The following is a 15,620-nucleotide window of genomic DNA, read 5'->3' as shown; positions in this document are numbered from 1 at the left end:
ACTTTCTTTCAAGTATTTACATGTTTATTGTTTGCTTAATAACTTGTCTTTATATTATGCTTCCTCTTGTTATTTACTTATTGAATTGTTCATCTTTTGCTTCCATTTTCATTAGCATGTATGAGTAATGTTCTACTACGGGTGTACTCTTGGAGCTAATTGTTGGCTTGAATTAGTGGAAACCATTGAGTAGTTGGTTTAGAGTAGTTGTGCACACCAAGTGTTTGTGGAATTGCTAGAATGAGGATTCTAGCCTTTCTCTATTTGTTGACTTGTTAAGGCGAGAGCCTTGACTTGTGGAAGTATGCACAATTACTCGGTCTAGGTTAATCTAAGCGAGGACTTGACTTTCCTTGGCCTAGGGATCGACTCACACGGAGTGGTGGAGCCTTCCCCGACCCTACTTCTTGGTGACCATTGATTTAGGATCACTAGTTGACCCTTGTCTACACTAGCAAACCCAACACCCTAGTTTCTTAGCTTCTTGAGTTAATTCGTCTCATTTATTTGCTTGCTAGTTAACTCTCTTATCTTAATTCGTAGTTTAGCATTAGTTTAATGAATTATTTAATACTTGCTAGAACTAAACTAGAAACTCGATAATTAATCTAAGAGCCAAGTACCGTCTATGTGGATCGACCTACTTACCCTACTACATTCATTAGTTTGGTATTGAGATTACAAATATTGTTTGCACACCGAGAAGCACGACAAACTCGGTATCAACCACCACCCATGCCACGACATAGATCAACCCACGACACCGCCATATCACCTTCCCACATCTTCTTCTGCCCTCCCCTACCCCGACCCCGCTAGGGATGATCTGGTCCAGACAGCTCCGACCACCGAAAAAAATATTTACGTAGACCGAAGACCGGACCTAAAAGTTCGGTCTTGGACCGAAACGAACCCATATTTTTCATTTTGGTCCGGTCTTGGACCGGAAGTTGTAATATTTCATTTTAAACTATATGATAATTAAAATTTAATTTCATTTAATCAGGTAAACTAGTTTATTAAAGTATACTATATCTTTAACATAAATAACCACCAATATTAGATTTATAATATTCTTTTGGGGTTAAAATACTTAAGTACTTTATAAAGTTGCGAAAATTAATCACAGAACACCTAAATTTTGGTCGATTCGATCCGGACTAAAATTAACCGGTTCGGTATTAGAATTAAGATTTTGGTGAAGATTTGATTAATGTTTGAGATGAAGAGAAGAAGAGAGAATTTCTTTTATTTTTAGAAGAGCATGATATAGAAAAGATTACAAGGAAAAAAGTAAAATTTATAAATGAAAAACCAATACTTCTTTTTATCCTCTATATCTTTTTAATTTGTCTCATTTCTAAAATTATTAAGAGCAAAAAAGTGAAACAAATATCTCTACAAAATTAACTGTCACTCTCTATCGCAATATCATTCCCTGCTAGATCTGTCAAACGGGTTGAACGGGCGGGTTATAGGTCGGGTAGATACGGGTTCGGGTAAAATACGGATCGGGTATATTTTGGGTCGGGTAAAATACGGATCAAGTCTATACGGGTTATGGATCGAGTTCGGGTAAAAAACCGGGTCGATCAACATCTTTTTCTAGCATTTTTCAAAACTTCTTTTACATCATAATTTCTATCGTTTATACGTTTTGTCTCCTCTTGCTCGTCTTAGTCAACTTAATTGTCACCATTATCGCCATCACCATCGTCATCATTATCATCATTACTCTCACTAACTCGCTAAGTACGACAATGAGACTCAAATAAGATGACAATGATGACGTGGCATGTGATCCGAGGTGATGAGGTGGCCATGCTGACATGGGATGTGGTTCTACGTAGTACGACGAAAGTGACGGTATGACACACACTTCGAGGTGATGACGTGACATGTGATCCGAGGTGATGACGTGACAGTGCTGACGTGGAATGCGGTTCGATGTGAGAGTGCTGACGTGGAATGTGGTTCGATGTAATGCGGTGAAAGTAATGGTGTGGCACACACTTCAAGGTGATGACATGGCATGTGGCCCGAGGTGATGACGTGGCATATGGTTTGGGGTGATGACATGACATACCGCATATATACATATCTTTCTTCAAAATTCTATAAGATCAATACCTATTTGACATTATGTATTTTAAGGAAGATATATTGTCTTGACCCAACAGTCAACCCATTACGGGTCGCGTTTCGACCCGCTATTTACGGGTTAAAACGGGTTATTTGTGGATTATTTACCGGTCGAGTTAGAGTTGGTTTTCGGGTCGGGTCGGGTCAGGTTTTGACAAGTCTATTCCCTACTCTCTTTTAACCAAGGGGTCGTGTAGTCATTTCTTCTCTTTTGCTACCACGTTACTAATCTAGTACTCCCTTTGTTTTTAATTTTTTTTTATAATATTTTGGTTTTTTGAGACGAGTCTTTAACATTAATATTTATAAAATATATGTAAAAATTATCAAAATCACACAATTAAATTCCTTACGAAAACCCTTGCAAAAAATTATAGAGCCTGCTTGTTTTAAAAAAAATTCTTGCCCAACAAAGCTACTATACCATGCAGTATGATGATTGACGGAACCTTACAAAACGACTGGAGAAAATAACCATGTCTTGCAAGGAAAATGTTTTCAAATTATTGAAGCAAAAAGTTGAGGTAAGTATGCACGTATTGAGTATTGAACTGTGGCAGCTACTACTTCTGTACATACACGGGGAGACAGCCTCGACAATGCACTAAATCCAATAAAAGGCAGTGAGGCATCAACATATCCTACAGGGCTATGAACACAAGACCTCTTAAATTGAAGACAATCGGCATAATTACTATACACAAAGAAGAAAGACGTCTACTTGCCTGACGAACCCCTGAAGAGAAGCAGTGAAGTATTTACTCTCTGATTCAATGCCACAGTTGCTGGAGGACTTGGAGACCTGGCCATACTTTCCTTGTCTAGAAATGGAAATCCAAGAGAGAGAGAAAGAGAAGCACTGGCATCTCCGTCCTCTTCTATCGATGATGCTACTTCGTCTGGATCTTTTCTGTCGAAACGCAAAGCTCCTCCCTCCCTCGCCTGCTGCTTTTTTACTCCTAAAGCAAGCTCCAAGTTGGGGGCTTCACCAGGTAGGCAATCACGATCCTCGTTCTCTGACGAAGCCACTTCCAATGGGAAGGAGCCATCTTCACGCTTAACAGCGTCAAGAAAAAAGCCTCCTTCAGAGGACCACGGAGTTATTGCATTCGGTTTCTCATTGTCAGCTTTACCACAACTATCAATATGTGACTTAGAGCTCACATCACCCATCTGAGCTTCCAGCGTATACAGATTACATCCAGAAAAATTCGTAGATTTACTGACGGCATCTTCTGCCATGTCTATCTTATCTACCCATGGCCTCTTCTTCCCTGTGATCGAGGCAGCCGCATCAGAACCCTCGTGAAAATGCCTCTTGGGGGAATATTGCACCCTGTTGTTATCAACTGATATATTTATATCGACGTAACCTTCCGACAACTTAATCCCATTCTTGACCAGGCAATTCGATCTTCTTTTTATCAATATCATTCTCAAGTTCCATCAGACTACTCTTCTGCATGGTTACCAGACACCTTTTTTCTTGCTTCACCCCATTGTCATATTTGAGTCTACTAACATAATCACTTTCAGGATCCAGCATTTCCAGATTTACTGAACTGACAACAGTATCAACCTCTTGCTTACCAACAAGAGGTAACTGTAAAGGCTGAGAACAATCTTGTTGGTCCAGCGTGACTTCTGATGGCAGACTTTTATCTTTGTTAATTTCTGCTGTTAATTTCTGAAGGTCTACCATCCTCCTATGCTTTCCTTGATATTGCTCTCCCTACATAGAGGGGAAAAGGATGTTAAAAGCTACTCATTGTCCAACTCTGGAGGATAGACCATTAACATTGTAGAAAGTAGCAAAATTAACAGAGCAGTAGAAGCAGTGGTTTACAATATGCAGCACTCAACATGTCGAGTGGACATCAGTTAAGACATTAGTAAATGGACACTCACTGGTAAAATGATTTCAGATCATTTAATAATTATGTTCATTTTAAAGCTCACCAATAATAGAATATACACTGTCCCAGTAATGCTGTTTTCGTGTCCTAAACAACAGCAAGGATCTACACAAATAAGATAAATGACAACAAACCTCAGTTGCAAACATTCCTAAGTTGAGGCTTGTTACTTACATCAATGTCATCTCATTTTAGAGTTGACTAATTAATGAGCACATGTGTATGGAATTGCAAATGACCATTATCATAAACAAAAGTAGATGACATCTTTTATTGTCTTTCATCAAGAGTGAGGAAATCAAAGCTTACGAAGCGGAGGTTGTTGGTTAGGAGGTTTTCTGAAATTTTGTACATTTATGACATTCTTTAGAACTTAAGCATGTTCATTTAAGTGCTACCTTGTTCTCTGAAAAAATACTCTTGGTACCAGATAAGGCAGAATATACATATGCGACCCTATGAATATATGTATGTACGTATGTATGTATATACGAATGAGGTATGAGGGAACATCACAAATCGCCATATTACCTGGTAGCTAATTAGCTAAAACCATTGTGACCTGTCGACTATGGTAGTAAATATGAGATGTAAGTTGTGACGCCCCATTGCAACCTCTATGCAAAGATTTTAAAGGTTAACGGGACGATATGGTCACATTAATAACTGGGCAACAGGATCATGACATTGAAGACAAGATATGGGATCAAACCATATTTTTAAAAACTAAAATGAACGAACTTAAAATGTCAGACAGAAACAATAAAGAGAAGATTGGGAGAAAGAAGTAGGAAACCAAAAAGAGCTAGCCACCGGGATATTACCAAAGCAGCACTCCCTGTTTCTGGGCATGCTTCACGCAAGATTGTGTCATGATTTTTAGGCCTCTTCTTGTGATTCTCAGCGCCTATTGCTGAATTCATGCATGTTCTTCCTACTGAATATTCTTCCTTATAACAGTCTCCATTTGATAAACTGGAGCATAGTTGAAGAGATGATCCTTCTTTAACAGAAGCCTCACATCTGGATACCAAGTTATGGTCGCTAGCTGATACAGATAACTGTTCTGGTGCAAGCTTATTATACAAGAATGGGTTCTCAGCCGATGTAACACCTTTATGAAGTACCACCTTATCCGGAACAGAAATTTCACACTTCCCCGAAGAAAATCTATCATCTAAAAATCTCGGTTTCCTGCCTCGGAATACCCCCCAAATAAAATACAAAGCATTCCAACCTGTAATCAGACACCAACTTAATAATTACAAAATGTCCACATCAAAATTCAAAACAAAGACACAGGCTGAATGAAAAAAATGGTTGCCCTCAACAATGACGCACTACAATGTCACTCCTCAAAGGTGATGGATGCATCAGAATGCATTCATCAACAACAACAAAAAGAGTTACTATATTAAAATGCACACGTCACTTCGAATTGGAATTTACATAGAATAAACTCGATGAGATTCTGGTAACAATGAGACTTCAGTCAGAAAAAGGCCATTACATCTATAATCTGCCAACAAGATTGCCACGGGGCAGCTCTAGAAAGTCAAAAGTAAAAATAAACGCATTTATTCACAAAGAAATATTTAGCACCTAGCTTTATATGGTTGTTCCTTTGCCCCATTGAAATAAAATCATTATCACTGAGATATATAACAAGGATGGAGCAGAGTTTCAGAAGTAATTAGAGAGTAAATAAAAGAAACATCTCATATCAGGATCCATAAGAACAGGATATTGAAGCAGGAATCTTCAGAAGCTAATACCAAAATAATAGGTAAACTAACGCAAGGAATACACTATTAACCTAGAGTCAAATGTCGCACTCTTGAACACAATAGGAGATGGCATGCCAAGAAATGGAGAAGGAATACTAAAGTATGTCAACAGACTAAACACATTGAAAAGGAAGAGGTATATCATGAAAGGCACTCGAGATTATCAAGTTATCCACTTTCCAGATGGTGTTACCTCGAAACAGTGAAAAATATAAACATTGGAAGATTACTAACAGAAGAGACCACAGCAAAGTTGTTGAAACTTACACTTTGATTCATGAGGAAGATGGTTTGATGGGAATACAAGGAGTTCAATTCCATTTATATTTCCTCTAAGAGCTAAGTCATGCTTCATCATATAGTCTACCAAAATTTTGTAACTCCTCATATAACTGTGAGAAACAGTAAGTATCAGAAAAAAAAAAAAAAAAAAAAAAAAAAGAAAAAAAAACGAGCATGTTAATGATTGCGAAACAAGTAACAATCCAAAGATAAAGAAAAAATACAAGAAAAGATAAACCTCTCAGAATCCTTGGCAAAGAAGTACAACGCAATATGATCCTCTCGTGGACCAAGTTCCTTAAACTGAGCAGGCCATGCACATGGTCGAGGCACTTCATTGAAAATTATTTTCTTGGGGAACTTTCCTACCATCTCATGCACTTTACCAGATGCAAATAACGACATATGTGCTTGAAACCCACCGCGCATGTCAGGAGGTTTCCCATTTCTATGTATTTCAAAACCTCCTCTGCAAGTATTTTTGAAAGAAAAAAAAGGTCAATCATAGAGAATTAAAAGGCAATAAAACCACAAAATTAAGAGAAGGCCACTGCAACTAAAGAAATCATACTGCCAGATTGATTCTTGTTCAGGAATAGCTGAGACTGTCAAAACTGACTCTCCGGCAGGAGACTTTTCAAAATCAGCAGGATACAATTTGATTGGCTTTTCGCCAATAATGGGTATCTGTATGGAAGAGTCTAAATTAATGTCATGGAGATCCATATCCCCTTCATGCATTGCTTCCTCAGACTTAGGATCTCTAACATGATTTGAAACTGCATCTCCTCCATGGTTGCCTTGTTTGTTTGAAATTGGAAGCTCAACGGGCTTTTCAGGAATCTTGTTCTTTTTCAATATATCCTGCTTTTTTTGCATTGCTGCCTCAATGGCTGCTTTCAATTTGTTTTCTCCAGGCATCCCATCTTTACTTTTCAACGCAGAAGCATCTAATGGGAGCCTGCGACGACTCCCACTTACCATCCCACTATTTAAACCTTGTCTCGAACTACCAGAAATTTTCTCTGGAGCTTTTTCATTCTGACTGCCCTGTCCATTTGATCTTGCTCCATCAGCATTAAGTGACCCGTCAACAGGACGAGAAGAACTTACTGCCAATCCATCATTTGTATTTAGATGATTGAACTTGGTTTCAACGGCGTTACTAGTTCCATTAACATATGTAGATCCAACAATTCCTGTGGATAGTTTCTTTGCTTCACCTATTAGAATAGCATGCTCTCAAAACCACTGAAACAAGAAAGGGGGAGGGGGCACAAAGGTTAAGGCTTGGGTAAGACCGTCCTTTATTAGCTTATAGTTACACTATGTTAGCTTACAGAAATTAGTGTGAGCTTTTAAAATATGAGAGTGAGCTTTAGATATTATAATAGTACATCATGGATTCGAAAACTTGAGATAAGATCGTAAAAAATAACTAAATCAACCATAACCCAACACCAAGACACCTGACAGTTTTTTTGTGGAGAGCAGAATCAGGATGCATCATGCCACCATGGGACTGGAAGCACATACCTATATTTCTCATGATATCAGAAGACTTTTGAGTCAAATGGCCAGCATGATTCGACAAATTAGGCAATTTTCCATCAGATTGAACATTTCTGTAATCACGAGTGCTGGTCACAGGTAATGTTGAAATGCCATCAGAGACCGCAGAAGAACGATTGGTAGAATCGGCTGCTATTTGACCAGGTAAAGAATTATCCAATTTAATAGTGTTTTTTCTTTCATATGAAGTACGATCTTTTCCGTGCTTTGGCCCTTTTAAGTCTTGAAAAGGAGCGCAATCTGCAGGGAGCATTTTAACTTTTGGTTCGGTAGAACTTGATCGACCTAATCCTTTGAAAGACATAGATTTGCCAATCGGCCCGATAGACTTTCCTATTCCCTCCTTAGCATCAACACTGTGCTTTTGAAGAACATCTTCTGATACCTTCACATTCTGCCTGGAGTTAGACGAGCTAAATGAATTAGACTTCAGAAAATTACCTGGCAATAGAAAGCGGATTATCAAATTAATAAATCTCCTCACTGAAGAGCTTTAATTAGCAAAAAGTTATCTATAAGATGTGCAGGATATGTGCCTTTCACGAAATGAGGAGAATTTGTTGTAGGAGAATGTGCATTTTCTGAAAATTCTCCTGTAATTTTGGTGCCTGTAGAGATTTGATTGCTTGGCTTTCCCTTAATATTATCCAAAATCTTGAAAGGAACGTCCTTAGACAGCACAGCCATTCGACTTGGGCTAGACATTGTTGGTGAACCCACACTTGATTCAAGAATCTGCTTCTTTGCTGTAGAACAAGAATCCACCCTCTCTCCACATATCTTAGAAGATGATTGTCTACTCAGGCTCAAATTTCGTAGTCTAAGTCGATCACATGCAGGGTCCTTGTTATCCAACTTCAAAGAAAGATCAGGGAGTAAAGAACATGTCCGTCCAAGGGGTTTGTTTCTTTCATGACTACCTATTTTTTTTGACTGATCAAGTTGCCGGGCTTCCAATAGTTCATTATGTTTGCATTCTTCACAAAGCCAGTCGACTTCTGGAACTTTATCAAGCATTTCACGCATACAATACCTGATACATGAAAATGGACACAAATGAAAATAAAAATCAGATTAATGAAACCAGTAACTGAAAGTAACCCGAGTTGAGTAAAGTACTCTTGGTGGGTGGCTAAAAAGAAGGATTGCTTATGGATGAAATGGGTCCATCACATCTATATAAAGCAACAAGACTGGTGGAGTTATCAACCCACTATTAACTCTAGCTGGACTTGGAGACAGCTTTGCAAGGCAAAGGATAAGCTTAGGGATGGATTCTTATAGGGGAGATGGAATGATCAGCATTATTCTGTCCAGGAGGTGTACAGTTGGTGCATGGTCCTCAACAAAAGGTGGTGTGGAATAGGTTATGTCTTCCTAAACATAACTTTATTTCTTGGATTTATGTACTGAAGAGGTTCTTAATTAAGGATAAATTGATCAAATTTGGAGTGATTACTGATGATTTATGCTGGATATGCGGAGTTCGGAGAGAGACACGGGAACATGTCTTCTTTGAGTGTGTGTACAGCAGGATATGTTTGAGCCTGCTGCAGCACTGGTTGCAGGTAACATGGCATGGGGATTGTATTTCATGGGTAATTAGGTGGAGATGTAGCTCTCTAATGAAGAAACAGGTTGTGATGGCTGCCATTTCAAGTCTGATTTACAACATTTGGGAAGTCAGGAACAAAAGCCGTATTGATTTATGTCAAAAGTCCCAATGCTGTTATTGTAGGGATATGAGACCAACTCAAATGGAGAATTCAGAGGATGGGAAATGGTAACAGTCAAGCTAGATGTGTGCAGTGGCTTAAGAGTTTAGATTTGGTGTCACATGAGCAATTGTAACTGGAAGTAGATGCAGTGAATGGAAGTATTGTATGGTGATGTAACTCTCTTGATTATTATTAGTGATATTTCACACTTCACCAAAAAAAAGAAAGTAACCCGAGTTTGAACTTACGTATGCTCTGCACCATCGCTACACCTACTACAGACGGCAAGTAAATCCTCACGCCCAGCATCACCACATATATCACACACCTTTACCTATGACAATGCGGGTTAGAAAAGTTAGCAACCATTTAGCTACAGAAAATAAAACAAATGCTTTATGGAGAACTTGTTTTCAACATGTAAAACCACGGGCAATGTAAAATTCCTCTAACACAATCCAAAATAGAAAAAAACGATAAGGTAAAATCTGCTACCCTATTTTATTCTAGCACACGGGATGGATTAGTAAGACGAATCTACAGGATACCCATAGAACATAGGTCAATGGAGATAGATGGTGGCATACAAGAGCCTTGGCCCAGGTCACCTGTTCAAAAATACAACTTTAGTAGCTATATATTAGAACGCACTTATTTGCCTATAAGAACTCTCATAAGTTATGTGCTAATGTTAAAATTGAAACACATAAACCAACGTTTAATCTTAAAGGGGCAATCGTCAAGCTCCTACACAATACGTTAAATGTTAAAATGTAGAGAAAAATCTTTTTGAGATTCACATCAAATACATATAAAGCTCAAATTAGAACTCCAAACTTAGTCATTAAGCTTCAAACTTTTGGTTTATAATGTTGCAGTGGTGCTCTGGTGGACAATATTATTTGAAAAGTACATTTAAGAGACAACTAAAAATAGATGTCGTGTATAAATACCGGCGGAGGAATTGAAGTGACTAAAACAATTGAATTGGATTTCTCATGTCTGAATTTGAAAGTTTAGTTACTTAACTAAATAAATAAATAACCTTTACTGGTACCTAATGCAAAAAGGTAACTGATACCTAATACTTGTATTAATTTGAATTGGGGTACAAACAGCGATCGTCCATATCCATAAATTCAACTATATCCATTCATATCCAACCCAATACTCTCAACCACCTATCACTCCACCACACCAAACAAAACCACGCACACTACATCACCGACAAACCCACCCACCTCCGGCAGTGGCTGGATCTACTCGGACGAACCACAGCGCACAAACCACCTCCACCACTCACACTCGTGCACCCTAAACCACTATGCACGAACTACCAGCACTCACACCACAAATGACGATCTAAACACCCACACAGGCTACCTTCAATCTCTCTCCTCTCCCTTGTTTCACCCACTCCGACCAGGCTCACCACAGGTGGCTAGCAAAAAGTAGATCCATCAATTGTTCCTCCCTAAAATTTCATATCTACAACAAAATATAAATAATTTCAAAAGATTAATTGCAGAGACGTCATTTACTGAGATGGCAGCATCAGTGGTGGCTGATGTCGATAGTGATTAGCGTTAAGTTCATGATAATGGTTGGTGAGGGAGTAACCGTACCTACTGGCCGTACTGGGTAATAGGTTTTTATAATTCGATGCAGTTCTCGACTCAATTTTCGTCTTGGTCATTCGAAAACAAACTCTTTGTTTTGCTACCACAAGGATAGGCAACATACATCCAACCACCCTTACCCCGCAATTTGTGGGAGCCCTTGAGGCAGTGGGGCAATGTTGTTGTTGTATTAACATCTAAACATGGGGGTATTCCAAATCTTTCACCATCACCTACTACTTCTAAAAACCTGTGCAAATGGGTATGTTACCAATGGACTGAATAGGAGGGAGTAGTAAAAATATCAAAGCCTTAAGGTACTTTAATATAGGATCATTTAGCTCCGCTGTATTCTACACTGATAATCTTCACAATTTTAAATGGACACACAAGTCACTTTGCACCAGAAATAACTAACTAACATAGTAGGGAAGGATGTCCAAACATGAACAAACAACATCAAACCACAAGCCTACAGAATAGAAGAAAAAAAATGAGTCAGAAGACTTTACTTACATCTTCCTCCACATCAGATTCTGGAGATGTAGGGACAGAAGGTGCACGAGCTTCATCTGACTCATCTCGCTTATTGGACTTGAAAATTTTCTCATCCCCATCTTGGTACTTATCACTCGAAGACGATGTCAACTCATGATTAGAAGTTCCTAAATATCTACTACACTTCTTAAATTCAAGCTGCTTATCTTCATTATCAGAGCACAGCCCTTCACTACCAGAGATAGTTACACCATCAGCAATCTCTACTTCTTGGCCGAGATTATTGGATGTATCTGCACCACATGAGGCACCATCGTTGTATTTATCACTGTGAAGGCACACAGAATCAGTTGAATGATTAGCTCTTCTACTACTGGAATCGCCATCACTATCCTGCATTAAGCTTTTCTGGTCCCTCCTCTTATCGGAAACTATTAAAGATCTAGAAAGTAGCTTTTCCTCAGCTGACATCACATTAACGCTTGCCTTCTGACGCGTCTCAAAGCCTATAGATGCATTAGACTTGTAAAAGTTTCTAGCTACAATTCTACTATCTGCTTGGCTCAAGGATGTGTCCTGAAGTGAGTTGATGTCAAGTAGAGAAATTAATTGACAACCAGTATGCTGAAATCCAACTCCATTCTTGGTAAATAAGGTAGAGTGTCCACTAGTATTGACGTCCTGGAATAATCCACGTGAATGATCGTTATTCTTTAACACCATAATTGGCTTGACCAACAAATTTACAATGTGAAGAAGGTGGAGAAAAGGCCGAATTTTTAATATACTATCCAAAATTGACAAAACCAGAAAGGATACTTCACAGTGCATCTTCAGGTTATATTTACCTTAATTTGCCAGTACTGTGAAGCTTAAAAATATTAAAAAGTAGATGGTAGAGCCAAAAAAATACAAAGTAATTTAGATAGGAGTGGGAAGGGAAGGAAAAAAGAGAGGGAAAGAACATTTACTGGGACTAACCCACATTTGTTATTGTGTTTACCCGTCAGCACTCAGCAGACAATCACAATCACAATCCTACATTAAACTCGGCCCAACTATTCTACATTTCTAGACCCCGTAAAACAAGAATGCCATGGTTTTGAGGATAACTTGCAGAAGAACAAAACATGGTACAGTATTTGAAACGAAGAGATGGAAAATTTCAGTCACAGTGACCCTCTAACACATAATCTTCAATTCCTCGTAAATCCACTTATTTGACGATTTATTTATATAATAAAAAAAACGATATCTTCAGAAAATGTGTCTAAAAAACAGATTACTACCAAACCCAGAAACGTTAAGGGGTTAAATACCGTAAGGAACACATGAACAATAACCCAGTAGGGCAGCAACTCATTGAAATGCTCATACTTGATTCTTAAAACTACTGAAAAGTGTAAACAACCAAATCGAATCATAAGCTGTTTTTTTTCCAGCAATAAGGGATTTAAGTCAAATAAATGGGTAGATTAGGGTTTGAGTAATTGGGGTTTTAATGAAAACAAACAAAAATCATTCGAATAAACACTTATAATTAGGCAAATAGACTAACAATCCAAGTATGGAACAACTAGATTAATTAAGAATATATAAGGGATTTATTAAACTAAAAATTGAGATTTGAAATTAGGAAAAAGAAGAAGAAGAAGAAAGAAACCCTTACAATTAAAAGGAGAGTGATGACGAAAATTAAGTGAGAGGAGGTTGTCGGCCGATGGCGAACGGAAGATGTGGTTGATTCGACAAGACGAACGTTACCGGAGACAAAGGATGGTATCAGGGTGCGTTGGGTGTTTGGAAGCTTTTGCTATTTTTCTCTTCAAAGGAGAGGGATAGGGATTAAGCCGTAAAATCGCCCTTGTTTTTTTGTCAAATAAGATTTAACTTTTCGAATCAAAGAATGAAAACTTAAAAATTGGTCATTATTTTCTACCACTATCTATTCTATTTTTTTTAAAAAAAATATACTTATATATTTATAATCAATCAATCAATACTATATATTAATTCCAGAAACCAATGGACTTCAATGTAATTAAAAAAAGATACAAATTAATTATACTATATAGTTTTTAATCACTAGCACCGTGTGATGGACCCGATTAAGAGATCTCAATGCAAATCTATATCTATCTATCTATATTAATAAAGGAAGCTTTTTCCGAGCGATTACAGAGAATCCAAACTATATAAACTACGTTAATTATAAAATAATAAAAAGCTTGGTAATTAGATAGGGAATACAAGATAATAATATAATATTGACGTATTGAAGGTTGACAAAAAGTAAAATTCTACTACCAATGTCATTGTATCTATCTATAAAATACTATTAAAAGCCTTCCCTAAAATGGCCCCTAAAGTCCACGTCATTAAAGCCACGTGTGTATGAAAAAAGCCACATATGATTAATGGGATGCCACATCTGTTTTATGAATTACACGGTAGCACAAATTGACCAGCACGTCAGCAACAATTCGGCCAACACATCACCAATCCCAAATTTCATCCCTCTTTCTACAATCACATTTCATATGTCCCCGTACTCCTATTTCCCTCCTCCCCTTTTTCCCTCCTCCCCGATAACGACATGGTCATCCAAAAATGGCGAGCGTGTATGCCGGTCACCGGGGTTGGTCGCCCTCTCCTACCAACGAGGTCTTCCTGGTTCCCACCATATTGTAGCCGTATAACGCCGTTTGGCCGCCAGTCCCACATACGGCTTAAGGAATCCTCAAATGGTCCGTCGGTCGCCCATTTAGACGGTGGTGGATATGGTTTCTATCCGTTTCTCAGGTACCGTTTTATTGTCCTACTTCTCTCATACGTTATGTATCCGTTGGGGTTTCACTGTTTCATTGCCCCGTCCTTTCAATTTCCGATTTAATTTCTTCACTAAATGTATAATTAATATCTTTCGACTGTTACCGTCTACTGTCTGTCTTCCGTAGCCGTTTACACCCTATTATATATGATTAAATTTGTGGGTCTATTCCTTTCCCCAATTTCCCAATTTCTATTCGGTTGGCTTCCCTTCTTTTACCTATTCTCTACTTTTATGATTCAATTCTGTACTTATCTAATGTATTTGTATTAGAATTTTAGACCTAATACATGTTTTCTTTTGTTTTATTGTCATCTCGCTTTAAACGTTTCAATTTGTCCCGCGTTGAATGCGGTCCCTGCAGGTTGCAGACGGTGTTATGCGGTTACTCGCTGTGTTATTCCTCTCGTAGGTATTCACTTTTTACACTTCCCTCGATCCAATTGTGTCTCTGTTTTGGTTTGGGTACTTTTGTCGTAGTGGTTTTTTTCATAGTTGTTAACATTTAAGTAAATGAGAACACACCCAATGTGGAGCTTCCACTTGACTTTTATTTTAGAAATCTTATATAAACTCCCTGCTGACTCTATATTTGTAACGTCCATCATGTATCGTCATTGACACCACCAACTGATGTATGTAACCCGCCTCCACTTAACCTCTCTTTATTTATCCAATTACCATGAGTTTTGCTACCTTTTAACCATGGTGAACACCATTTTACGAAAATCCAATTCACCTCCCAATAATCTACGTACCTTTTACTTAAGTTCAAACTCAGTGTGTGAACTACATAGACGGTGGAACTCCAGCTTTAAAATAGAGGATTAAAACTTACCGAAAATGCGAAACACTATGAATGCAACATGTTCGCAGGGCTTGCAACAGACATATAATCGAGCATTTTGGTCTTTATTGCAAATTTAATTTGGCTTAGAAGTAAGAAGTTGTATAGTAGTAGCCTCTCTACCAGTAAAGACACTCTGATATTTTGTTCCTGCCAAAGATAGTACTCGCGTATGGTATAGTAGCTACACAGCTCTGTGTTTTTTCATGCTTGCAAATTTAATTTGTTATCATTTTTTTAATATAGTAGTCCGTAGTTTTATATTTTAGAAAGAGTAATTTAATAGTAGGGCATCCCTGTATAAGTTCCTAAATCAACCTACCTTCTGCAGCGGTTCTGGCACATCACCATTTTGTAAGTTATTCATCAATGAAAGCAAACTTCTGAAATAAGAGTTGGTTGGCCATGA

General features: G+C 38.0%; 1 protein-coding gene across 1 annotated transcript; it reads right to left on the bottom strand.

Annotated features, from left to right (window-relative positions):
• Positions 1-2,623: 2,623 nt before the first annotated feature.
• Positions 2,624-13,502, bottom strand: LOC141600477 (ASI1-immunoprecipitated protein 2-like). Its single transcript, XM_074420713.1, has 10 exons — positions 13,204-13,502; positions 11,553-12,215; positions 9,666-9,751; positions 8,236-8,732; positions 7,664-8,140; positions 6,699-7,350; positions 6,366-6,596; positions 6,113-6,237; positions 4,883-5,295; positions 2,624-3,874 (listed from the first exon to the last, which is right to left on the bottom strand). The coding sequence occupies exons 2-10, from the start codon at positions 12,003-12,005 to the stop codon at positions 3,527-3,529; spliced, it is 3,282 nt and encodes a 1,093-aa protein (XP_074276814.1). The 5' UTR covers positions 12,006-12,215; positions 13,204-13,502; the 3' UTR covers positions 2,624-3,526.
• Positions 13,503-15,620: the final 2,118 nt, after the last annotated feature.

Source organism: Silene latifolia, chromosome 9, assembly GCF_048544455.1.
Source record: "Silene latifolia isolate original U9 population chromosome 9, ASM4854445v1, whole genome shotgun sequence".
Taxonomy (NCBI): domain Eukaryota; kingdom Viridiplantae; phylum Streptophyta; class Magnoliopsida; order Caryophyllales; family Caryophyllaceae; genus Silene; species Silene latifolia.
This window is presented reverse-complemented; position numbering and strand designations above follow the sequence as displayed.